This window comes from Onthophagus taurus, chromosome 1 (assembly GCF_036711975.1).
Source record: "Onthophagus taurus isolate NC chromosome 1, IU_Otau_3.0, whole genome shotgun sequence".
Taxonomy (NCBI): Eukaryota; Metazoa; Arthropoda; class Insecta; order Coleoptera; family Scarabaeidae; genus Onthophagus; species Onthophagus taurus.
The window spans coordinates 36,868,181-36,894,808 of NC_091966.1; the positions used below are offsets into that span (position 1 = coordinate 36,868,181).

Here is a 26,628-nt window from a genome sequence, read left to right on the forward strand (position 1 = left end):
CGTCTCAATGATTTTGCCACAACGCTGTTGTGGTTACCTATATTTTCAGAATTATGTGAAACAAATCAACATTTTTTTTGAGTTGGCAAAAAATCATATTTCTCAAATATGACCTCTTTTCTTCACCTATTCGGAAAACCCTTTCGTTGCTCAACTTACTTTCTAAAACTTCATTTTCGCCCACTTCCAGCTTTCATAAACAATTCCATCCGCTACTTCAATTTTTTTTCTTTAACATCTTCGATTGATTTATAACCTCTTCTTCCTCTTTCCTTCTAATCTTCCTTCTCTAACCAACTCTTTAGTAACGACTTTATTTAAATGATATGAAAATCTAAACTTAGCGAAAACAACAACCGCCTTTATGGTATTTTAATAGCCTCATTGATTGGCGATGGAATATTGAATTTAAATTAGAAAATGCGAGCCGATCCAGTTTCTAAACGGGTTTGGCCCGAAATAATATGCCCGAAATGTAAATTTAATCACCTTCGGTTTATGGCTTGATTTACGAAGGTAATTTTGGAACCTATAACATTTGACTCCGGGTCTAACGTTATTCCTGGATCTCGTTATTTCGATCGCAAACTGTTTTTTGATTGAATGGCATACCAATGGAATGAATAGGCAACTAAATAAACATAAAAAATTCAAACATTGTTTTAATATACATAGAAAAATAAATTAATCTTAATCGTTTAATTATTAAATAATGAATTCTAAATTTTTTTCATTAATATTATTATTTTTGCGGTTACAATGATTGAAATTATATATGATATAATGTAAATACATGTTTTTGGCTTAAGAGCAGGTGGTTTTATTTATAACAAAACCGTGACCGTTTTAACAAATTCGTTTTTCCAGATACGCCTTCCGGCTTGTACCGATAGCGTTGGGGTAACGCACTCAGCATATCTACTACCTATATTATTCCACGGTCCCCTCTAAAAGCAGTTTATCGCTGAATTTCGTTGCGCCACATTATGTTGGCTGAACGACGAGCTATCAGACAATTACAATTATGCGATCCGACCGTTTTTGGAGATTTGGTACTTACCTGCCAAACACCCACGTCGACAACATCCCTTTTGGATCATAAACCGCCCACACCAGTGATAATAAACACCGAAACCACAAAGTTTACGCCACCCTCACCTGTTATTACCAAAGAAAAACATAATAAATTGAAATTGCCTAAAATAAGAGAAACGGAAATAATCGAAAAATCACCTGAAATTGAAAAAAGAAGAGCTTCGAAATTAGTGGATCAACTTTTAGTGGATATTTATAATAATCATTCGGGAGTTTGTACGGATTATTATTCGGGAACTTCAGGAAAATCTCAAAGAAATTATAGGATCGATTCAATCAGTTGTGATGTTTTGCAAAATCAAGGTAGGTTCAATCAATTATAATTTATAATACGCTTTTGTGCATTTAGTTTGTTTAACTTGGAATTTTAATTATATGTTTACATTTAACCGTATTTAAAAACTATGGTTATTATTAATTACAGCTGCAATAGATTTGTTCGTTATCCAACAGGATGCGGTTTGTTCGCAGATAAGCCCAGTTAAAATTATATAAATGAACTTAATAAATTGGGTAAACCGGCACCTATTTGTTTATTGGCAATGTAATAAACGAAAAATATGGAGCGAGAGATAATTTATGTGTGACACACCACTTCACATTATACGATAAGAGAAAATGTTGCCACAATTAAATTTGTTTACTACCATTCGGTTCATTTTTATTAAGATTTATATACACGGGTATTTTCATTATTACATGTAAAAATGTATGCCCGCTCTTGAACAAAGTAAATAGAAACAGTTATTAATTAAATTTAATCTCGTAGTGCCTCGAAAGTGGAAAAGCAAATTGCAAGTTCCAACTAGACCACTTCAGTTGAAGTCCCAATTCGCTTTAGTACATACACTTTTAGAACACACTTCTTAATTAAATTTCAAATTTTTTTATTTTATTTTATTTTCTACTTATTGTTATTTATTTTTTTTTATTTATTTGGGCATTGTTCTTATGAGACGTTGAATTATAGTTAATTGTTAATTAATTTTATTAATGTGAATTAATTTGCCGCTAGATATTTTGAGGCTATTTTGCATTAACTGAGTTCCAAGTTCCAATATCTTACACTTTGAAATGGTGCTCACTGACTTTAAATTGCTCCTCAATGCAGTTTCTAACCACTTTGTATAACTCTCAATAGCCCGCAGTATATATCAATATCATTTAACAGGCCCAACCTAACCAAATTAAGCCAGTTGTTATAACTTTTGCAATGGCAAAAGAGTCGTAAAAGTGATACGTTATTTTGTATATGAGAGTAACTACGCCGAAATTCAATATTATACACATTACAAGAAAATATGATCTTACTAGTTAAATAGTGAAAACAATGATAAGTATTAATTCGTTGAAAAATCCAAAATAATAAGATTAGTTTCCATGTCAGCACTATTTACCTTCCGCTTTTAATGAATTTTTACCTCTCAATGTCTTCTAATTGCTTTCAATAACAATCTACGCACCTCATTATCTCTCATTAACCACAAATAGCTCTCAATAATATTTGCAATTACTCCTTACCAGATGCACCCAATATCTTTAATTTTTTAATAACATTTTTTTTTTGTTTCCCACTACATCCCAATGGCTTCAAATTGTTCAAAATGATTCCCAAAAATTTTTAGTATGCCAATATCTCATTTAGTCCCATTTAAGAACGAAATGAGTGTGAATAATAGCCAACTGCTCTCAGTAACTTGCAATGTAGAAAAACTTAACAAGTTATAACAGATTCAAATATCAGGCATACGCACATTCTCGTCTATCAGAATTCACTTAAAGCAGCATTTCAAAGGAATTATAATCATGCATTAAAGGAACTGAACCCAACCCAATTAATTTTTTTTAATTGATAGTAATCATAATTCTTCTTCAATGGCTCTACAGACCGTTATCGATCCCTAGCCTCTCTCAATTTTTGACTCAAAGACTTTCTGTTCATGACCACTTTTTAGACCCAAGTACAGTACAAGCTCGATAATCGAGTTTTACTATAAGAGAAAACAAAAAAAATAATGATCAATACTGTATTAAATCATTAAATTATTGGAAAGTAAATGTAAAATAGTTATAAAAAGAAATGATTATGTTACTTGTTAATGACGTATCAAGGAATTTGTCAATTGTTGACTGTTTTTTACAATAATAGATTTTATGGAGTATATTTTCTCACAATTTCCTCAGTGTTAGTAGAATATCTGCACATTGTTTATTGTCTTCGGCCCAAAGGATATTGAGATCAATTGCCTTTAATGCGTCCTCAGATTTCACAGAGTTCACTTGAAGTTTGGAGGCAACTTCTTCTACTTCATTTATTAATGCATAATCTTCTGCAAATCACTCGTCTATATCTTCCTCTGTGAAGTTTGACTTTTCTTCTTGATTTTTTAGCATACTCTTCAACTCTGCAATTGAGAACTCGTCTTCTAAATCCCATTCACCTTCTACTTCATTCTTATTTAATGATGGCCACAACTTCTTCCAAGATGTTTTAGTGACATCATCTTCTCGCAAAACAGCATTGACCAGGATTTTTTTTGTAATTAGGCTTTATCATTTGGATCACATTCTGGTCCATAGGCTGAAGCAGAGGTGTGCAATTATGAGGTAAAAAAAGTGTTTGACCATCTCTTCAAGCAAAATTTTCATTAGGCCCATGTACAGGTGCGTTGTCTAAAATAAGAAGCTCTTTCGGTGGAAGATTCTGGCTCTTCAAAAAACGTCGTACTTCAGGGACAAAATCATTATGAAACCATTCTATGAGTACTTCTCTGGTTACCCATGCTTTGTTTTGGTTTTTATAATCGAGTGTATCAATACAAACTTGACATTATGCGTACCATTAGCATTGGCACAAGGCATAATGGTAACTCTATCCTTGGACACTTTCCTGTCTGGTGCTTCTCATCATTTGCCTGCAGGATTCTTCGGCATCCCGTCTTATTCACCTTAAGATGTTAATATCGTTGGCATAGGCCACCACCTTTTATTTTAATTTTTCACAAACAACGTTCAATTATTTCCAACCTAACATACCACCTTGGACAAGTGCTAATATATTAATCTACCCGATTGCTTGAATCATCATAATGGTCTTCCATCATCATGGGATCTGATTACAACGCTGGCTATATTCATCTCTCAGGACTAAGATTTTTTTTGGATATGATCAAGGCGACCACACAAGAAATCTAATTGATACTCGGAGATTGATACTCTATATCAAAGACAATAAGAGGATGAAGAAACTTACAAAAACTCTTTAGTGTTATCTAAGTCATAAGCAAAATATAAAACCAGTTTAATTCTTTATCTCATCTCTAACTTCATTTCTTTCAATGTGCAGCAGCTCTTGTATATGTTTATCTATTATTTGGTTAGAAATGCTACCAAAAACTCTTGTGGTATTTTAAAAGACGAAAACCAAACTATGAAATTTATCTATATACAGGGTTAGTTATTAGTATCCCGGCGGACGATAGTTGCTAAACCGTTTGAGAAAGAAAAAAATGCTTTGTACAAGAGTTGTTTGACTCACCACTTTCTATTATGTAAAATTATTTTCACTTATACAGAATGTTCCATTTAGACGTAATATGTCCACTGCAGGATCTTTTTAAAAACGATGTAAAAACGACATTGTTCCCAATTTTGCCTTGAAACTATGTCAGATAATAGTCAAAGCCCGTAGGTAAATGATAGTATCCAAAGGTATTAGATATGCTATACAACGTGTTCATAAAACTTAGTTACTTTTGATGTTTTTCAAATGACTTTTTCATAAGTTTTTTAAATAGAACATCCTGTATATTGTGTGCTGGTTGAATTGCCTATCAAGTTACCTTTAATTAATAATAAGTATGTCATATATCTAACTTTAGTACTTTTCCTGATATTTAGAATTTAAAGAATAATGTATAATAAAATATGCGTAATTGTACATTGAATATTCTGTCTATTTTTATCAGTTTTTTTTGTTCTTTCTTTATTATTTGATTAATATTTTATAATGGAAAATAATTTTGCTGCCACATACCAGATTTTAATGCGACTTGGTACTTTATCAGATTTAAAAAGATGTAAGTAATAAAATATGCAATTGTTCTGCCATACAGTTTACGACTTTAGAGAAAATGAGATGTACATGTTAAGAGATACCTTAAGATCTTTTAAACAGCGCATTAATGCTTGTTGAAGAGAAAATGGACGGCATTTTGAACAACTTCTAAATATTATTAATTAAATTAATTTCTACTTGTTGAGCAACGTTTAGTAATTGTTTATAGTTTGTTGCTGAAGTTTTTTTTAATTGTATTTTAATATAATATTACTGATTTACAAATGACAGACAAACAAAAAAGTAAAAACAGAAAAAAAGGACAGAATACATTACATTCTGTCCCTTTTGTACTTTTTTACGTACAATAATGACATTTTAGTACACATTTTTCTTTAAATTCTAAATATCAGGAAAACTATAAGTGAAAATAATTTTACGTAATAGAAAGTGATGAGTTAAACAACTTTTGTATAAAATATTGTTCGGGTTTTCAAATGGTTCAGTAACTATCGACCACCGGAATACTAATAACTCACCCTGTATAGATAGCTTTAAGAGGGTGTATTTTGAATAGCTTCATGATAAACCGTATTTAGTAACAATGCCTTGCAATTTCGCATTTTGAGTCCTTTATACTCAAATTCAATTATTTGTTATGCAATCTTGCTCTGAGGTTTCCTAAGGTGACATTTACTAAAACTGATTCTTGTAAAACAGTTGCTTTTATAATATTTACAGCAAATTTTCTGCCATTATCAGATTGTTTTTTTTTTATTTTTTGCTAATTCAGCTGCTTGTTATTATCGATTTTGATTTAATTCCAAATATTAAATTTTATCAATGTAATTAATAGCATTTTTATCATGCGTGCTTACATGAGCACATATATTATACAAACGTAATACTAAAAATAACAACACTTTCTCTTTATTTACTTGAAGCGAGAAAGTGAAAAACTCAGGAATATTTTTCAGCGTGCCTGTAACGGGGGTTAAAGAAGCAATCGATAACTGTTTTAGGGCAGCCGATGCCATAAACACGGATTTAAATCTAAAAATACAACGATCTCGTATTTCTACTCTAAATTCAACACAGTTCCGAAGATTTTTCTTTAGTTGTGTGTACAAAGTTGTGAAACGTTCCCATAGATTGCAATTTTAGAAACTTTATCTACTTCTTTTTCTCATTTTTTTTTATCTTCTTTATAGTGCTTCGTATAATTTAAAAAAAAGCTGAGTCATATCTTGTGTATACTACGAGATCCAAACTCGTTTTGTTTTACTAGCAACCCTCTTCATAAAGAAGCTAGAGAGCACTTGCGTTAAGTGAGTTCAAACTGACAGAGATAGATGGTGTTATTATCACTGCGACGAAAACACTACACTAAAAGATTAAAAAAATTCATCAATGCAAGTGCGATGATGAAATAAAAAGTGTAAAAGTAAAGTCATTTTAGTAAATTTTTAAATTTTAGGTGTAGAAGAAGTTCGTGTACTAGTGTCGGTCCTGCAGGAACATGTTAATCGCGTCGGAAGTATCCTTGTGCGCCAACTGAAACGCCGCGACGCTCTGCGGCGCCAGCGAGAAATCCTATGTGACGTCATAACCATCCACCTCTCTGAACGTAAGTGCAAAATCAATACAAAAGCCGGTATACGAGATAGGATACGATTCTCCCCCCGCGCGATGTCAGAAAAGGACGAAACGTAAGCTCCTCCTTCAGCACAATATCAGTGTGCACCTGAAGTGTGTACAGCAGTTCGGTGCCTGAAGCGTGAGAGGTTAACGTGTTTTCGTGTCTTGCCATGCACACATGAGCGGGCTTATAAGCACGATTAAAAAGGCAGCCGCTACCACTGCTGCCACCAAAATTAATAGTAAGTTTTTAATAGTTAAAAAAAAATAAATATGGTATTTTATTAATTTTCTTTTATAAATTAAAGGGCTTATTTATCGCGTGCTAAAAACCATTGATAACAATTTATCTGGAAGTTGTATCAAGCTTCTAAATTTAGCGTGCACAATAAAATTATAAAGCAATTATTTAGGGTTGGTTTATGTCCCATCGATGCATTCATTCTTATCCAACGACCATTTAAATTTAACTACCACATTATAGAACGTTATAGATACCTCTTAAAATTCCTTTTAACCATCTAATTATTTCATTACATTGTACCAAAATTATCCTGATTAAGGACCTTAACTACTTGACTGTGAGTAGTAAGTTATCAATTTAGTAGCCGGTTGAAACTCTGCAGTAACAAACACCCGAGAGACACAGTTTGGTGCCTTGACAATAAATCTCGGAAGTTTGTCACTTATACGCTGTTAGTTTGCATCGCAGTAGCAATAAAATTGATCTATAGTCGTCCGATCTATTTTTAGCTTACACGCTGCAGACTTTTTATGCGTTTCACCGTAAACCGATTCTATGTCTGGCTTCTCACTCCATTGATTCATAAACGGTTAACGATGTCGTTAATATCAGCACTATTTTTATCACTAGTTGCTATAAAAAAATCATATTAACGAATTCTTGGTCCACTTTCGGACTTAAAACGAATTTAGATATCATATAAAGCACCAAAATACACGCACCAGCGATGGTCTTCCATACAAAAGGAACTCACATTGACGGTAAAGTTTGAATAGGGACCCTTTCATGTTATCGTACCCAGACAGGTGTTAAAATTCATTTCCCCACGGAGGCATTCGGTTTCACATTCCGTAAACGAATATGTACATCGCACGTAATTTAATACAACTTTCAAGAAAATTTTATTCTAAACTAAACATGTATCATATAACCATATTTAAATTACTTCGAAAACTTAATTACGATTTAGTCTTTAATTAATCTTCCGCTTCAACGATTTCAGGCGGCACAAAATCAGAAGACATGAGATTTTCCATTACACCGTTGCCTGGTGAATCAGGATTTTCCCAATGGCATTCTGCCATGAAAATGGTTGTACAACTTCCCGAAGGAATACCGTCCGAGTTTCGGCGAACGTTATGGCTGACCCTCGCCGACAGACACTTGACGTCCCGACGGATAGACTGGGAAAAAGTCGAAAGGAATTGTTTTAGCGAATGGTCACATCCTGCGGACGCCGAACTCGGGGTACAAATCGTTAAAGATTTACACAGAACTGGCTGTAGTTTGTTTTGCGGAGAAGATGGACAAGAGAATCAAGCATTGCTCAAAAAGGTGCTTTTAGCTTATGCAAGGTGGAATAAAAATGTTGGTAAGTAAATAATTTATTTGTATCTCTTTAAATTTATTTTTGAAACGTAATTTAAAAATCAGTGTGTTATAATTGAAATTCATCAATGTAAAAATTACTACTTTTGATGCTTATAAATTTTATTTAAACTCATTACAACAGAATATTTTAACCTTATATGTAACAGATGTAGATTTCAGTCAAGTTTAACGCCATCGTATTCTCCGCTATTTTTACACCAAATACAAAAGGCAACTTCTCTATTGATCCTTATCAATCTATATTCCGTAATCATCATACGGTTCAACGAGCGTTTTTGTACCTTTTATCTTTCGTACACCATCAATATTTAATACTTGCATTCAAAGAAACAAAAATGGTCGTATAGTGATACAAGAAGATACAGAAAATACTACCTGTAGTAGTTACATTTTTTGATCCCTATTTGAAGATCATAATACCCATATATATGCATTCATGAGTATACTTATTACAGAAATGAGTTCTAAGAGACTTTTTCCATGGCAATAAAAATGGAAATGTAATAGGCATCGTAAAATTTTCGGTTAAATGTAGTGTTGGATCAACTAAAATAAACTTATGGACTTTGGGTCACCTCAAGACGGTTTAAGTTTGGAGTTTATAAACCTCAAGTCATGTCTGCGGCGATATTGAGTGACATCGTGGACAATTTCGAGGACGTAGACATTGTTAAGAATGCAATCGACGATGTGTGATGTGACGCAGACAGGTCGAGACCTCAAAGCTGCTAATATATCTTCTTATTCTGTCCTGTCGCGTTTAGTTGCATACCATGCAAAGACAACGAACTTGCAATATATTCCACAAACATCCTTGTAATAATTTTCAGAAAAATCTTTAATGAAACTCTTTCGAATAGCTAACCTCTTTTTTCCTCTAAAATATATAAACAAATTTAAATTTAAAAAGTGTTAATAAAATATATTCCTATAACCAAATTGTTTTCGTAGACCTTTGGAAATGTAACAAAATATCGATTAGCTTTAAGCTCAAGGTCATGAAATCGTCGACGCAGCGATCAGAGCAGCATCTAAAACGATACTGCGGAGATTTACTTCTGGTTATTCTTCTGTATTTGGAGGATATCAGGGAACTAAAGATGTCGACAGATATTAAGAATGATGTTTAGCTATATCAATCACGACGTTGGTAGATGATTAAAGTTGGGGAAATTGATGATGTGGGCGAATGCAAAACTCGTTATTGTGGATATCAGAAACGATGTCAAGATATATCAGAGATAATATGATTAGATTATAGAAAAGATGTTAAAGGAAACCATTATAGAGGTAAACGATGAGATGTTAAGAGAACCCAGAAGAGTAGTGACAGATAATAGGGACAGCATGTCAGAAATAATGTTAAAGGTTGCCACACATGGTATTGAGGTATATCAGCAATGATGTTGAAGGATATCAAGGGCGATCTTGATAGTTGAAAGCTAAGGGAAGCCAGCATACTGTTGAGATATCCCTGACAACATAGAGCAATGTTGTAGATGATGTTACAGAACCTCAGGGACGATCTTAGAAGATACCAGGGAATATAAGTTGAGAGATATCAAATATAATGTTTATCAATATCATGGACGCTTCTAATAGACTATGAAAAAGAAAGATATGGAACAGGCTAGAATAGTAGAATGATTTGCTAAAGATAATGTTAGAGGATATCGAGGACGATTTTGATAAATGATGAGATATGATATTGGGCAACCTCAGTGATGATGCTGATAATACCGGTAATGATGTTGCGAGATATAATATTTAACAATATCTTGACCAATGTTAATGAATGATGAAAAAATATGAAAGAAAGCAAGGACTATACAGAGTAATTCAAATTCGACCCCCACCATTGGGATCTCAGAAACCATTAGAGACACAGAAATGGTTAAATGGGGGCAAAGTTGCATATCTTAAAAAGGCATTTTTTTGTTTTTCTGCCACATTTTAAAAAGTAAAACGGCTAGATCCAAAAACTTTGTTGAAAAATGATGAGCTCTAAGATACGCAACTTTGCCCCCAATTAACCATTTCTGAATCTCTTATGGTTTCTGAGATCCCAATGGTGGAGGTCGAATTTGAATTACCCTGTATAGAGACATGTTACAGATAATGTAGATTTAGACCATATACTGTAATGAGGAAGGCCAGCGATAGTACGGAAGGATATCAATGATGAACTAGATGTCAAGGGAGTCGCAAACAGTGTTGAAAAGTAACAGGGACATACATAGAGTGATATTGTATATGATGTTGCGGAAGTTCGGAGACGATTTTAAAAAATACCAAGCACGATATTGCAAGATATCAGAAATGATATTGAGAAATACCAGTAATGATGTTGAGAGCTATCAGATATGATGTTTCATAATATCATAGACGATGTTGATAGATGGCAATGTATTGTAGATAATCTTGAGGAAAATTAAGGACGATGTTGCAGGACATCAAGGACGATGTGACACAACTTCGCGACTTGGATTCTAGTTATTTATTATGTTGAGTATGTATGTTTGAGATTCTCTTTTACATGTCTTGTGATATAACATAATAGTCGATATCTGGGTACTGTTCAAATTTGTCTGACAGTTTTCTCCATTAGTAATTTTTTTTTGATTTTGGTTTACTTTAAAATCCACCCATCTAAATGTAAAGTGAGTCATAGTTCCATCCATCGATCTGAAAAAGTCGCTTCTCTGCCGACGAAACATATTGCTGCTTTTATACACATTTCTTTATCCCAGACATATACAGTTACCCCCGACCATCCCCTCCAGCCTCCTATTCCAATGTTTGTATACTCCACCGTGTTTATATTTACGTTCGCGAAATAACCACAATTCAAAATGGTAGAGAAATCTTTTATTTTAAAATAATTAAAAGCACAATTCTTTTTCATAATTTTGAAGTTTATCAAAGATTTCTTGTATTCAATTTTCTCGACTAGTTCCGATTCCAACATTTCTTCCAACCCCAAATTTTGTATATTTTCTATTGAGTGGATGACTCAATCGCGACTGCATCATATAGAAACTTCAGGATTTAATTACCAAATTGTCTTAACATATTGTCTTAATATTTACTGAAAGCTATGAATCATTCCCACGCAAACCTTACATCATGCGACTACTTTCAACAAAACGTATAATAGCAAACCAAATCTTGCAAAGATTAGAATAACCTTGACATATACTAGATTTTCCGGGCTTAATAGCAATCTATACCATAACCAGCTATGCTTTATAACTATATTCTTTTTAAAATTGTTGACGTTATCATTCCACAAAAACTCCTATCTTGCATTTCAGTAATCAAAAACGTACACGTGAAAACGTGTTAAGCGCCTAGGTTAAGTATCTTAAACGGTGGTGATTCCATTTTAGACATATCTGGGGGATCCTGAAGTACTTCATATCTTCATTTGCTTGGCACTAGTATCCAAAGTGCTACCGTACTACCTCAGCGTAGAGGACTTCAGTGTTCAAAAATGCGCTGTCTTCTTAAATAGTTAGGTGTAATGTTAGACTTCCAGAATCCCAGCAATATCATTGTCTCGGGAACGTGAGCGTGGTCTAGAAATTATTAGGAAGCAGAGCTTTTTATTAACCGATTGGTCCCGACCTTTAAACAGGTTGAGGTCATTTTGAAACATTTCAGTGGTTCGCAGTCCGAGAAGACGTGCCTAAGTTTTTTAGATGTAGTTGGACTCTGAGTGGTATTTGATAAAACGCTAGATGTAAGAACGTCTTAAAATTAGTCTCACAGAAAAGATACTTAAATCTCGATTTGTCTTTCGTTTTTAAGTGGACTGAATAATGGGTTTAAAAATTGATTGCACATTTGGTACCATAAAACTTTATGTTGTGGTTCCCATATAATACCAATAACGTTTAATGAACAATATAACGTTTAATAAACTATCTTATATCGATTCAAAAACGAATGTGTACGTTTATAAAACTTTTTAAAACAATAAACATTACGACGTTGTATAAATAATAATCCATTAAGACTGACCTTTGGACTTCATTACAATTCGATGCATAATGCATCAATTCCACTAACCGACAACTGAAAGACAAACGATTACTGCAAAACAAACACTGTTTAACATCTAACGTTCATAAATGAACACTTTGTAAAGCTCTACGTTCTAACAAAAACGTAATTTAACGTTCCATTCTATTCTCCTTGTTGTGGTATCTCGTGTCACGGACATAAAAGGTGTTACATAAGACCGTTGATGTACTTTTCTAATAGAGAATAATGTTAAGGGATTTTGTTGTTTTATAACAAAAAGAACACGTGCAACAAATCGAAAACCTAATCTTATCTAGAAGTTCATGACGTTATAAATTTTCTGAATTAAACCCTCACATATTGTGGAATAAACCTATTTATGGGATCCCGAAAGCCATATAAATACCGATTAATTTGATCAATAACTTGAACCCACGAGTAGAATCAAGAATTGCGTTCTTATTTTACAGGTTATTGCCAAGGATTTAATATGCTCGCCGCGTTGATACTTCAAGTGACGGATAAATGTGAAACGGACGCCTTAAAGTTGATGATTTACCTTATAGAAGGGGTTTTACCGGATTCTTATTTCGCCGATAGCCTACGTGGTCTTTCTGTGGATATGGCAGTCTTTAGGGAGCTTTTACGAAGCAAGTTACCGCGATTGTCACGCCACTTAGACACGCTCCAGAAGGCTGCGAAAGACGGCAGCACCAGCTATGAACCTCCACTGACGAATGTGTTCACGATGCAATGGTGAGTAATTGAAAAAGTCTCCGATTATCCAACATAAAAAGTGTCAACTCCAGAAAATATCATCGTACTTGGGAAGCTTTCCAATTTAATTTCCTTACAATTTCCTTATACCTCGGTTTACAAATTAAAAAGTTTTTTTTTTCTTAAGACAACATTTTTCCATTTAAATTTAAATTTTTTATGAAAGCTTCTGCAAATTTGAATTTATTACGTTGTCTCTTAAATGAAAGTTTCGGAACTCGGAAACGCTAACAGCAATAAAGTACCTGAGCGTGTAATGAACTTGACCTTTATAACTCCTACTACGTTTACAAAGGACTACTTTAAGCTTTATAAATTTTAATACGTAATTTATTATTTATAATTTTAAAGTTGTTTTATTATTTCAGGTTTTTAACTCTCTTCTGCAATTGCCTTCCTCAAGAAGTAGTCCTACGTGTTTGGGATTTAATATTACTGGAGGGAAACCAAATCTTATTACGAACAGCTTTGGCGATTTGGCAAGCTTTAGAAGATAGAATAATGGGAGTAAGAAGCGCGGATGAGTTTTATTGCATTATGGGTGTTCTCACGAGGGAAATGTTGGAATTTGGATTTGTTGACGCGAATTTACTCATAAAATCAGTTGTCCAAATCGGACCTCTAACTGAATTAAAAGGCCTTCGAGAACATTACCTTTACAACATCAATCCTTGGTCAACGAGCCCCTCTCAATCCGGTTACGAAGACGGCGATAAACAACTCAACATTTACCCCAAAGAAAAGTTAATGTTAGATATAGGAGTGTTAAAGAAACAATATTGCAAATTAAAACAAAGACAAAGGCAAGCTCACATAATTATTAGTGCGGCGGTTTCGAGGCAACCTCCAAGATCAGCGCCTGTAGCAATTAATCACCTTTTACTAGGTAGAAGTGCTTTAGTTCCTGTTAAAAGAGTTGGGCCCCCAAAAGGAGCAGTCCCCCCACCGAGAAAATCAGGTTCAACAATTCAATGGAAAGATGAAGCCAAAAAAGGATCCTCAAGCTCATCATCATCCGACACCGAATTATGCGATGACCCCACTAATAAATCATCAGAAGACGAAGTAGAACCTTTAGATGAACATGAAATTCAAGAAGAACCAGTTGAAGAAACCGCGGTTAAAGTAAAAGTAGCGGTTGAAGAAATAACCGCAACAAACAGTGATAATAAAGTGCTTATGACCAGTGACAATATTGAAATAGCCGTCGCTGAATCAACTCAAGAAGTTAACAATGAGGAATTTAATCTTTGTGAAAGTTTAGATGTCGAGAAAAGTAACGAACACAGTTTAGTTTCGGACGATGGATTTGATTTCGAAAAGTTTCTAGAGGAACGTATCCGGTTTATGAAGCAATCGAGTGTGTGTAGTGAAGAAAGTGTTGACATGTCTAATGAACTAGATCGTGTGTCGAGCGCCCGAAAGAACAGCGAGCGTGCCTTAGAAATTATCCAAGAAAATTCCTTAATATTGCATCGAATCCTTCAGTGTCAGTCGAGATATTCGCCAATTCACCTTGCGGAGGATAACGTTTCTGAATTCAGAAATACTCCTTCACCATTGCCTTTGAATGAATCTGATTCTAATACGATAATAGAGAATCCCGAAACGTTTCAATTTAACGTTTCACCCATCGAAACGCCAAATTTAGATTTAGGAGATAACCCCGCTTCTTCACCTACACACAACATACGTAAAAATTACGAAGAAGTAATCGATCCCGTATCAAAATACAAAGACATATTGGAAATAAGTAAAAATTTAGATGAAAAATACAAAGCTTTGATATTAGATCAACCTCCGGTGATGGCTAAAACAACTATTTATACAAGACCAAGTGATTTACAGCTGCCTTCGAGTGAAATTGATTCTTCATCGATCGCGGAAAAGAAATCATCACCTACTTTGAGAGTAATTGGAAATGTTAGTAGGAAAAACTCACCAAGCAGGAGTAGTCCTGATGAAGGTGCTCAAAAATCTCCCTCCCAAGCATATAATCCTTTTCCAGTAAGATTGAGCACCAGACAGAATAAAGACGTAGCAGTTAAACTGGGTCTTTATAAAAAATGACTAGTTTTTATTACGTCTAATGGTATTGTTAAACAAAACCAAAGACTGTCAAGTTTTATCCTAACATAATTCGCAGCAGCCAAACGTAGTTTACGTTTTTAATAAAAACCCTTGCGATAAAACCCCTACAGATCGATGAGAAGTAGGAATAAAAATTTGAGATTTAATACCGAAAAGTATTATTGATTTATAAATCAGGATAAATAGGTATTAGTAAATACATGGTGAGAAAATCAAATCGTACTTTAATTAAAACGGGATAGTGCAAGCAAAAAAGTTTCAATTAAAGCGCTTTACGCGTAGTGGCACTTTAGTTGATGACCTAGCCAATTTTTTTCCACACAAACTGTCACTTTAAATTGAGACAAATAATAAATGTTACATGATAAACTAGTACTGATAAACGTTACGTAACTAAAATTGATACCTATTTGTACGTTTCTGTTGTTTTTGAATTTTCCGTGCTTATTTAAATTGTATATTGCATCATCTATTTATGCGCGTTTCGTAAATATTGTTAATCAATTAATTGAGAAATTCGAGAAAGATCCATTTGATTTCGTATCGTTATGAAAATCGTGCATTTTGACACATTTTAATTAACTGCATGGTTCTGACACATTGCAATTTTTAATGGTTATCTTGTTTTTACACGCGTTATTATACACATCCTGTGTAAAAATTTGTTTTTCCAACTCTTCATTAGTCTAAAAATGAAGAGTAATCTCATTTTAACCAACCTAATTTCTTAACTGTCGTTATATCTAAAAAATCGAGTAATTCGACACATTTCAATTAATTTCTCAGCTTTAACACTTTGGCAATGCAATTTTTAAGCATTATCTTATTTGCTACACATATTATTTTCCCCGTGCTATGTTTCGAATTTGCAACTCTTCATTTTCAGGATGGTCAGCATGCCTAGTTTCGTTATATACAAGATATTTTGAATTTCAGGACATATTAATTAAATGCTCGATTCGGACACCTTTCAGATTAGATTTTTTAACATTGGTATCTAGCACATATTAGTAGTTTTGTGGAAAGTTTCGCCCTTCCAACTCTTCATTTAAGGGGTTGGTCAGCACTTCTACTACCGTTATTTCTAAGAAATTGTGAATTTTAATTATCTACTCGGTTCCGCCTCTTTTTTGGAGGAATTTTGTTGTTGGTGAGACATTTCAGCTTTTCAACCCATCATTTTAGGAGTGATTACCTTTTCGTTATGAACAAAAAGTTATGAATTTCAAGAAATATTAAGTGTGACCTGCTATCTTGCAGACAAAATAAATATTGTATCCAGAATCGTTTTTGTTATTACAATGTCCATAAACGAAGAGTCGAGAGTGCAATGCGTGATAGCATATTCTTCAACCTTTTTCGCGATTTTCTGCCAAACTGCACCGTTTATTATTTTCATTGTATGCTCTCATTCAGCTTTTAATAAATTTAAATGTCAGTTTACACTTTCCACGAGTTTTCGCATTTAAATTGCCTACTACCACGATCGCCGATCATATAAATATCCTTCAATGTACCTGTCCTCAAGTACAGCTTCTTTTCTCTTTGGCAAAGGTGTCTGTTCAGATCTAGATGAAGAGGTTTGCGATACTCGCAATGATATGGACGGCAATAGTTGGAGTTCTTGATCATTGATAGTTCACCATAATACATCTTCAGGTTTTTCAATACGATCATCTTGTATCACAGATTTTTTTTTTTCTAGGTTTTGTGGATTTGACTTAGTAGTCTAACCTGAGGTGGTTCTCCACCTACTTTCTGTTATCTTATATCTTTAGTCATAACATCTTTTACTTTTTTCTGTCTGAAGTACTCAGTGCTTTACGTTTGATTTATTGGTATTTGTCTCCTTTTACTTAAATGGTCCTCGAGGTATCTTCTTTCCGGCTAGTAATTACTAGCCGGTTGGCCATAGGCCTGTTTTTTATAACCACCGTGGTGGTTCCTGTGAGCATTTTAACCTCAAGGCCAGGCAGGGGGCTAACCTTACCTATAGAAGAAGTTTTTCTTCCATAGAGACACCAGAAATGTGCGACTGGTGCCGGGACCAACAGCTTAACGTCCCCTCCGAAGGACTGTAGACTCGATATCTTTTATTATATGCTTTGTGCCTTTATGTGCTTTGCACCATAGCGAAGATAATTATGACAGTGACTTACGGGAGCTATATAAGGTCTTGGGTGTTGTATACATTAAGAAATGGAAACATAATTCCTTTGAGCTGACACATTAGATGCTGTAGTTTTAAAGATACAGGAATACCTATCTCGGGCAGCCCGCTTTCGAAATACCATGATAACAGATTTTGCAGGACTAACTTGCTGAGTTTCCATGAAATCAGTCAGATACTTTTCCGTAACATTACTGAATTATCAGCAACAACATAATGCAACAACCAAACATATGGCAAAATGTAATAGAGGAGTTGAAAAGTTCGAGGTAAAGAAAAACCAATATTCGTAAGTTGTCTGTTTCGTCTAAGATATCATATGAGTTAATATTATTTCATAACCATGATGCATACGAAGCCCGGACTATGTATCATATTTACCAATAAATATTACAAATCCATAATTTATTATCCATACCTTTTTGCAAAACTTCGAACTATGCTTAACTATGCTATACCCTGTTTCTTTCAGTCGAAAGCGCATAATTTATACTACAAATGATTTCATAATTATTTATTTCTGCAAAAAAATTCAGGAAGATTGGTCACGTGGTTTTTAAGATATCGTGTCCAAGAACTGTAAAAACGTAGTTTTGAGAAAATCTAAAAAAATCTATTTCATCTCAAAGAATTCATAACTGCCATATTGCAAGATTCGGTTCCTAGCTCCCACAACATTCTCCATCTAGGAACAATACAATAGCCAGATAATAGTAGTATGGCCAAAAAACACTTTATTTCATCATTGGAAACTCGAAAATTAAGTTCGCCCTTTTGTTGTGCATATAACGTCGTAATTTCTGCCAAAAATGATATAATACTATCATCAAGAAAAAGCTCAAACCATTTCACCGGATCAGAAGGAATGCGTCGGTTTCTCAAAGTTCGGACACCCATAAACAAGATCGGATTTTTTCCAGTTTCTTTTTTTCGGTAACTTCTTTTGTATTTCTGACAAAGGTTCGTCGTCATTATTTGACTCTTCGTCAGTGTCGCTATCACCAATTGTGAAAATCCGTCCTTGATTCACCTTGAAGCTGTCGACCATCCAGCTTATTGATGTCGTTGCAGAACTCTTCATTGAAGCTATCTTGAGCACTTTCAGCACCATCATCTGGATGGGTGATAAAAACATCAGCGGCCCAATAATCCTCTTCTTCTATTATTTGAATGAGTTCTGTAGTTGTGAGTGGTCTGAAATTATTAAAAATCTTTATGGACCCGTTTATACCCATAGTTCTAATATTGGACCTTTTGAAAAAAAATGTTTTTTTTGTACTTATCGTATTTATTATTATAGATGATATATGGAAATGCGTTGAGAATTGTTAGGGCAATAGAGAAATAGAAAATGTCACTTACCTTTTAATAACGATTTTTTACGAAAGAGGTTTCCAACTATTTCTATACGTTAAAGGCACAATAATTGAACAAAGCGTGGAAGGGAGAAAAACGGAGGTGTTATTATTGGAACTGTGGGAATAAACGGATTAAACATTCGAATGATAAAAACTGATTCTTCTCTGCCCATGAATTATTTCTAAAATGGCATTATGTTCTTCGTGAAACAACTTAGCTTCAATATGCAGAAATTTCAATTACTTTGCAAATGTTTAAAAGGTAGGTATAATGTAGGTGCTTTAGGGTTAATTGCCAAACCATTGAGTTGGAGCTTTCATTAGCATTAGCACCCAAGTTATTGTTAACATGCATAGGAAAGAAATAGAAACCACTATTAGTGACTCTCTTTATTAAAAAACAATTTTTAAACATTTATTTTATTGAACACATCTCCAACAAAACTCTATGTTTACCATAAAAACCACAAAAAAGTTTACATCGATACAATTAAATCTCAATGCATGATAATCAAATGAATCATCTCAAAATACACGCAAATCCCTGCTTGCATGTAAAATTCTATTTCCTCTCATATATAATATAAAAAATGTACATTTAGATTATCTCACTCCGTATTTCATAATATTAATATTTAATTTGCGTCGTAAACCAAACAGCATTTTCATAATGAACATTTACTGAAATAATTACATTGTTTTAGATCTTATACATATTTCATGTTATTTAATTAATATTCATAAACTCAAAGTACGCACGAGCGTATATGCATTTAAGTATTAAGGGAGATTATTTAAATTAAAAAGAAATATTTTCAGCAACGTTGTAAATAAAACTAATTTAAATAAATAATTTTTTAATTGTAAACGATTGGATTAAAAAAATACTCTCATCGACTGGTGACACCCGCGTTTTTTGAAATTAAACCGTATAAATCCACTGTGATTGTGATAAGGCTCATAATAACGTCGCTGTTTCGTCTATTTTTTATTGAGAGAGTGTCGTCCGTTATGAAAATAGCAAATAACGATATACACATATATTTCTCTAAGAGATAGTTGTTAATCAAATACTGTTCGAATAAATAACAAAAAAAAATAAATCGAATTCATCAATCGTATTTTTAACACTTATTTATCTTAATCCTAATAATTATATTCGGGTAAAATTGGCGGGCAAGTACAAACAAGATGTTTATCTCCGTAAATATCATCGATTCTTGCAACGGTTGGCCAAATTTTTGTTTCCGGTCTTACAAAAGCAGCTGGAAAAGCTGCTTGTTCCCTACTGTAAGGTCTTTCCCAATCACTACTTATAACTTGCTCTTGAGTATGTGGGGCCATTTTTAATGGATTAACTCTCGGATCCAAATCCCCATCTTCAATCGCTTTAATTTCATCTCTAATACAAATCAAAGCTTCGCAGAATCTATCTAATTCTTGTTTATCTTCCGATTCTGTTGGTTCAATCATTAAGGTTCCCGCCACGGGGAAAGACATCGTTGGTGCATGAAAACCGTAATCCATTAATCTCTTTGCTATATCAGCAGCTTCAACATTAGCGGATTTTTTAAACTCTCTAATATCGATGATAAACTCGTGAGCTACTAAATTTGAAGTGGGGCTTTTAAACAATGTGTGATAGTAAGGTTCTAAAATTTTCGACATATAATTAGCGTTTAAAATCGCTACTTGAGTTGCTTTTCTTAATCCTTTAGCTCCCATCATTTTAATGTAAGCCCATGATATCGGGAGAATTGCTGATGAACCATAAGGAGCTGCACTAACAACGCTGTAATTTTTTGAACCATCACCTAAAGGATTTACAACGGGATGACCAGGTAAGAATGGGGCTAAATGGGATTTAACACCAATAGGACCCATTCCTGGACCACCACCACCATGAGGAATACAAAACGTTTTATGTAAATTTAAATGAGATACATCGCTTCCGTAATCACCAGGTCTGCATAATCCAACTTGAGCATTCATGTTAGCACCATCTAAATAAACTTGACCGCCGTTTTCATGAATAATTTTGCAGACATCTGCAACTGTTTCTTCAAAAACTCCGTTAGTTGATGGGTATGTTATCATTAAGCAAGATAAACGATTTTGGAATTTTTCTGCTTTCTCTTTTAAATCGGCAACATCAATTGATCCATCCATTTTTACTTTAACCGCTTCCACACGCATTCCAGCCATTTGAGCACTCGCCGGATTAGTACCATGCGCACTAATAGGTATTAAGCAAACATCTCTATCTGGATTTCCTTGCGCTTCGTGATAACATTGTATGGCGCGAAGCCCTGCGTATTCTCCTTGAGCACCACTGTTAGGTTGGAAACTAATTTTATCATACCCTGTAATCTCACATAAATCTTTTTCAAGCTCCGCAAACATTTGGTGATAACCTTTCGTTTGTTCAAGAGGTGCGAATGGATGTAATTCGGTGAAATGCCTCAATGAGCAAGGCATCATTTCAGTGGTAGAGTTCAATTTCATGGTGCAAGATCCCAATGGTATCATGGAATGGACTAAAGAAATATCTTTATTTTCTAAAGTTTTCATATATCTAACGATTCTTGTTTCCGAATGATGGCTGTTAAATACTTGATGGGTTAAATACGGAGATGTTCTGTTAAAAGAACTTTTAGTAATCGAATTTTTAGTAATTTCTGGAGTTTTTAAGACTTCTTCAAACGTTTTTGATGACCCAAAAACATAAAAGATATCGTTTATATCATTAGGGGTAACAGTTTCATCTAAAGCAATCCCAATCGACCCATCATCAAAGTACCGGAAATTAATTTGTTTCTCTTCAGCTCGTTTACGAATTAATGAAATATCTTCTTTTGGATCTACTTTTATTGTATCAAAAAATAAATCATTTCTGATTTTATTCGAATCTTGTTTCAGTCCATGATACAACACCAATGTAGAATTATGAACCTTACTTCCAATATCCTTTAATCCTTGTGGGCCATGATACACAGCGAACATAGCTGACATATTAGCTAATAAAGCTTGAGCGGTGCAAATATTACTAGTAGCTTTATCTCTTCGAATATGTTGCTCCCTGGTTTGTAAAGCCAGCCTATAAGCGTCTCTCCCAGCAGCATCCCTAGTAACTCCAATCATCCTCCCAGGCATTAACCTCACCAACGATTGAATACAAGCGAAGAACCCAGCGTGGGGTCCACCATAACCCAAAGGAACACCAAATCTTTGTGATGTCCCAACAGCTATATCAACCCCAAACTCAGATGGTGGTCTTAATAAAGTTAAAGCCAATAAATCGGTGGCGCAACAAACCAACGTCCCATTATTATGCGCGTTTTCCGCAACTTTACTAAAATCATAAATTGTTCCATCTGTATCTGGATATTGAAAAAGAACCCCAGCAATATCCCGATTTGAGAAATCCGCATTTAAAACATCACAGACTTCTACTTGGAGTTCAAGAGAAGATAATCTTGTTTCAACAACAGAAATCGTTTGAGGGTGTAATTTATCGGATATTAACATTTTTCTTCTTTTATTATGTCGATAACATAAAGACAAAGCTTCAGCGGCTGCTGTACTTTCATCTAGTAAAGAGGCGTTTGCTACTTGAAGACCAGTCAATTCAGAAACCATAGTTTGATAATTTAGAAGTCCCTCTAATCGTCCTTGAGCAATTTCAGGCTGATAAGGAGTGTATTGTGTGGTCCAACCAGGATTTTCAAAAATATTCCTCATGATTGTATGAGGAACGCAACAGTTATGGTATCCCATTCCTATGTATGACCTCCAAATTTCGTTTCTTTCGGAAATAAACCGTATTCTATTTATAAGTTCATACTCGCCTGATAAATAAAAAAAAAATTTGTTTATATTATAAATGAAAGATAAGAGGACCTCCTGTGAACAATTATCGCAAGTGACTTTTAACATTTAACCTTTTTATTGATTAAAAATAGATGTATGATGAAATTTAATAATATAAAAATATGTTTTTTTACTTACTTTCTGGTTCTTGCATATTCATTAATCTTCCTAATTGGATTTTTTTTGGAACGGCTTTGTTTGTTAATTCGTCCAAACTCTACAAATTTAAAAAAATTTAATAAAGAACATTTAAAGTAATTAAAAGAAATAAATTTTTACCTTAAATCCCACTTTATCCAACATACTGATAATATCTCGATCACGAGGACCGATGTGTCTTGATGGAAAATCATCCTTTTTGGGAAAAAGAGCACTTTGTTGATCGACACTTGTGCAAAAGCACTTGCTTAATTTTATATTTTGCGCAAAATTGCGACTCTTTCTTAATGCTTTATACATCTTTGATTTAATAAATGTGTAAATTAGCGATTTGTTAATGTAATATATAGTTGAGTATTGCGCAAATTTAAAGGTCGAGTTGGTTCATGACCGTGATAAGAGATCATTTTCTGAATTTATTAATACATATAATTTATTTTTTATAAAAATTTATTTTAAAAATAAAATTTTTACATTTAATAGTAATGTAATTAGCAATTCAATCAAGTCTCGTTATCGATGGAGATGTAATAGATATAACAAATACGAGGTTTAAAAAATAAAAGTAAAACTTGTCAAAGGGCAATAAAATAATTCTAAAAAGTCAAGTTCAAGTGGTTAATTAAGTTATTAATCGCAGTTTATGACAAAATTCTGGTAACTTTTCAATTAAGAACCATTAATATTTGTAAAAAAAAGGTCTGTGAATACATAAATAAGAACTTGTGTTGGATTGACACACTATGGATGTAGATGCGTGAAAGACTTTTGTCCAGTACTAGTAAACATATGAATATGTGGGTACATTTCTCATGAAGTCATGGGATTCTAAGCTTCAGCAAGGTCTTTTAATCTTGTCAATAAAAACCATTTTTCTTAATAATTCACTATTAGCAGCCGGCATTTTCATTTCCAACCGTTTCCGGTACAGCTTAGGAGCTCCATAGTGATGGTGTTGATGAATGGCGGGGATTAAGTCAAGAATCTCTCCACAGATGAGACATGCTTTGTCGATGTGGATTTTACTATATAAACTCAGAAGCGAAGATTACGAATGTGAGGTTTTGGGCGGACAATCTTCACTAGATCAACATTCCACATTGCTAGTCCATTTATAACCCAAGTAGCTAGCTAAATAACACTTTATAGTTGTTGGACTCAGCCTCTTTTCGTTGATTTTGTAAAAGTTTGATCTACATATAATCTTTTAAGATAGTTTTTGAGGCAGTATGTCACCGCATAACGAAAATGATATTACACCTCCAGCCGAAAATAGTGTTTGGCAATTGAAGACCTTTCTTTTCCGTAACAATACCCTAAGTCTTTTGCAATTAGCTTTTTTTCTATTAGGTATAATCAAAGTTTCACATCGATTAAAATCATTTTCAGCAAAATTAAACTTCAAAAATTTGTTTATTCATAATTGTGTATTGGAGCTACCTCGTTGTTACTACCAATTTACAAAAAAACTACTTTATTAGTATTTTATAGATGTTGAAACACATTTACAAAACCAATCATTTATTTAAACGGTTATTCTTGTGTGTCATCGTCAGTTATATCAATGTCATCATGATTTTCTACCACATTATCAGATTTTAAAGATCTGTAAATCATTTTCGGGTACATACTTATTTGCTAATGTAATTACATTGTTTAATTTTTGAAATTTTAATGGCAGTGGTGTAGAATATGCAGGCGCTGAAGGTTCTAAAGGGATGTCCATTAGTTCTGGCTAATTGGAAATCTTGGAAATCCTTAAGAATCAGCAAACTAGCAGACATTAAACATTGGATTCCTGTCAATCCAAATCTATAACATCATCTCATAAATTCAAGAAACAATCTCGGCAGATGAAACTATTTGTTACAAATAAAGAAACCGAGTTATCCGAAATTGAAAATGATGAAATAGATCTAACTTTAATTAAAATGATTGTTACTGATCACCAGCCTTTTTTCAATTGTAGAAAGTCTTGGTTTTTGGAATACTTTAAAAAGTTACAGAAACTATACAAACCACCAAGCAGAAAATTATTATATTCGAAAATATTAGCTAGCACAGTTGATCATGTCGCTATAACTACTGATATATGGACTTCTGACAGCAATAAAGCATTTTTATCAGTAACTAGTAACTTTTTTTATAACAACTTAATACATAATGCTGTTTTGGCAACGAAGGAAATACAGGAAGCCCATACAGATATAATCATTGCCTCTACTCTTTCAGAGATTTTCAATACTTGGGAAATTCAGGATAAAATAAATACCATTGTTAGTGACAACTGTGCTAATATAAAAAATGCAGTAATTGATAAACTTAAAAAAAGACATCATCTGTGTATTGCACATACTTTAAATCTATGTGTCACAGATGCCATAAACTCAACCGAACTGGTACTGCAACTGATAAAGAAATTTAGAATATTAGTACAGACACAGAGCAAAAATTAATTATTACTGAAATATTGTCTATTTTGCAAAATAAAAGTGAGACAGGTGAAACTGTAATTAACAATATCGAAGATGAAGAAAACATTTGGTCACATTTTGATCGAGAAATTGCTACTTTCAAAAACAGTTCAACACCTAGCACGAGCACGACTTTGATTGTAAGACAATATTTAGAAATCTGGCGTATAACACGATCTCAGAATCAAATTGAATTTTGGATGTGTCACAAAAATGTACTGCCAGAAATTTACAAACTTATAAACAATATTCGTGCGTTCCAGCTACATCCGTTCCTTCAGGAGTATTTTCGAAAACTGGCCAAATTATGAATGAACGTCGAAACAGACTTTCTAGGAAAAACTTGAACATGATTATTTTCTTAAATAGTAACTTAAATCTATTTAAGTAATATATTTATAATAATTTTTTTAGTATATATATAATAATAATAATAAATGACTTTATTGTCTCCATTAGAAAGAAGAAACTACAATACAAACTAAAATAAATTAAACTAATGAAATATTTTCAAATATTTAAGAAATTAACACTATGACATAATATATGGAAATCAAATGGCGGGATCCAGAATAGTCTGTTCTATCCAACCGTAAAAAAAAATTCCATGAATTATAACAAACAAAAAGAAAAAACAAAAGCAAAATCTTGAAATTATTAATACAGTATCACCAACATTATATCAAATCCAAATTTAAACATAATTAAATTAAATGAAAGGGCCCAAAAGACCCAAACGTAGATTAAATTAAAAAAAATAAAGAAGAAGAGAAAAAAAAACAATAATAATGAAAATTAAAAAAGGACTGAGTGTAATAATTGATGGCGTAACTATTAACATCGTAACAATGAGTTTATATCAATAAGAATAAAGTCAAAAGAAAATCACAAGAAAATCATAGAGAAACAAAGAAAAACAAACATCAGACAAGACACGTTGACTGCTGAAAAATCATATTCCTTAATTTTATTCGAAATTGGTCATATTTCAGTTGACGTAGTCCATGTGACAAGCTTCCATACGATTTATAAACATGATATGTAAATGACCTTTGAAAAAGTGATGTTCTATGTTTTGGAGGATAGAAACTAATACCTGACCTTGTCTGACTTCCTTCGCACTGTGGTTTATATTTAATTTTGTTACGCAAGTACTCCGGGACTCCAGAGGTAACGATTCTATGATAGAGAGACAAGCTATGAAACTTCCGTCGAGAGCTCATGTTCAGCCACCCAGCATCCTTAAGTTTATGAGAAATTCTATCAAATATGCGGAT

General features: G+C 33.4%; 2 protein-coding genes across 3 annotated transcripts; one reads left to right on the plus strand and one right to left on the minus strand.

The window, feature by feature from the left end:
• The first annotated feature begins 871 nt into the window (after nucleotides 1-871).
• LOC111421106 (TBC1 domain family member 30) lies at nucleotides 872-19,969 on the plus strand. 2 transcript variants are annotated; one of them, XM_023054241.2, is made up of 5 exons: nucleotides 872-1,398; nucleotides 6,630-6,779; nucleotides 8,038-8,406; nucleotides 12,923-13,208; nucleotides 13,598-19,969. In XM_023054241.2, exons 1-5 carry the CDS (start codon nucleotides 987-989, stop codon nucleotides 15,297-15,299), a joined length of 2,919 nt encoding a protein of 972 aa, XP_022910009.2. In that variant the 5' UTR covers nucleotides 872-986; the 3' UTR covers nucleotides 15,300-19,969. The 2 variants fall into 2 exon arrangements, with proteins under 2 accessions (XP_022910009.2, XP_022910010.1); XM_023054242.2 differs by lacking the exons at nucleotides 872-1,398; nucleotides 6,630-6,779 and adding an exon at nucleotides 6,923-7,032.
• On the minus strand, nucleotides 19,224-23,186 carry LOC111421105 (glycine dehydrogenase (decarboxylating), mitochondrial). The gene is made up of 3 exons (XM_023054240.2): nucleotides 22,998-23,186; nucleotides 22,857-22,935; nucleotides 19,224-22,696 (listed from the first exon to the last, which is right to left on the minus strand). The coding sequence occupies exons 1-3, from the start codon at nucleotides 23,175-23,177 to the stop codon at nucleotides 19,995-19,997; spliced, it is 2,961 nt and encodes a 986-aa protein (XP_022910008.2). The 5' UTR covers nucleotides 23,178-23,186; the 3' UTR covers nucleotides 19,224-19,994.
• Between the last annotated feature and the right edge of the window lie 3,442 nt (nucleotides 23,187-26,628).

Bases quoted from the DNA above. Each gene is read 5' to 3' on its own strand.
- LOC111421105 (XM_023054240.2), bottom strand. From the start codon at position 23,177: ATGTATAAAGCATTAAGAAAGAGTCGCAATTTTGCGCAAAATATAAAA. The intron at 22,936-22,997 runs GTAAAAATTTAT...TTAAATTTGTAG, and splicing joins TGGATAAAGTGGGATTTAAG to AGTTTGGACGAATTAACAAA. The intron at 22,697-22,856 runs GTAAGTAAAAAA...TTTATTTATCAG, and splicing joins GAATATGCAAGAACCAGAAA to GCGAGTATGAACTTATAAAT.
- LOC111421106 (XM_023054241.2), top strand. From the start codon at position 987: ATGTTGGCTGAACGACGAGCTATCAGACAATTACAATTATGCGATCCG. The intron at 1,399-6,629 runs GTAGGTTCAATC...TTTAAATTTTAG, and splicing joins TGATGTTTTGCAAAATCAAG to GTGTAGAAGAAGTTCGTGTA. The intron at 6,780-8,037 runs GTAAGTGCAAAA...CAACGATTTCAG, and splicing joins AACCATCCACCTCTCTGAAC to GCGGCACAAAATCAGAAGAC.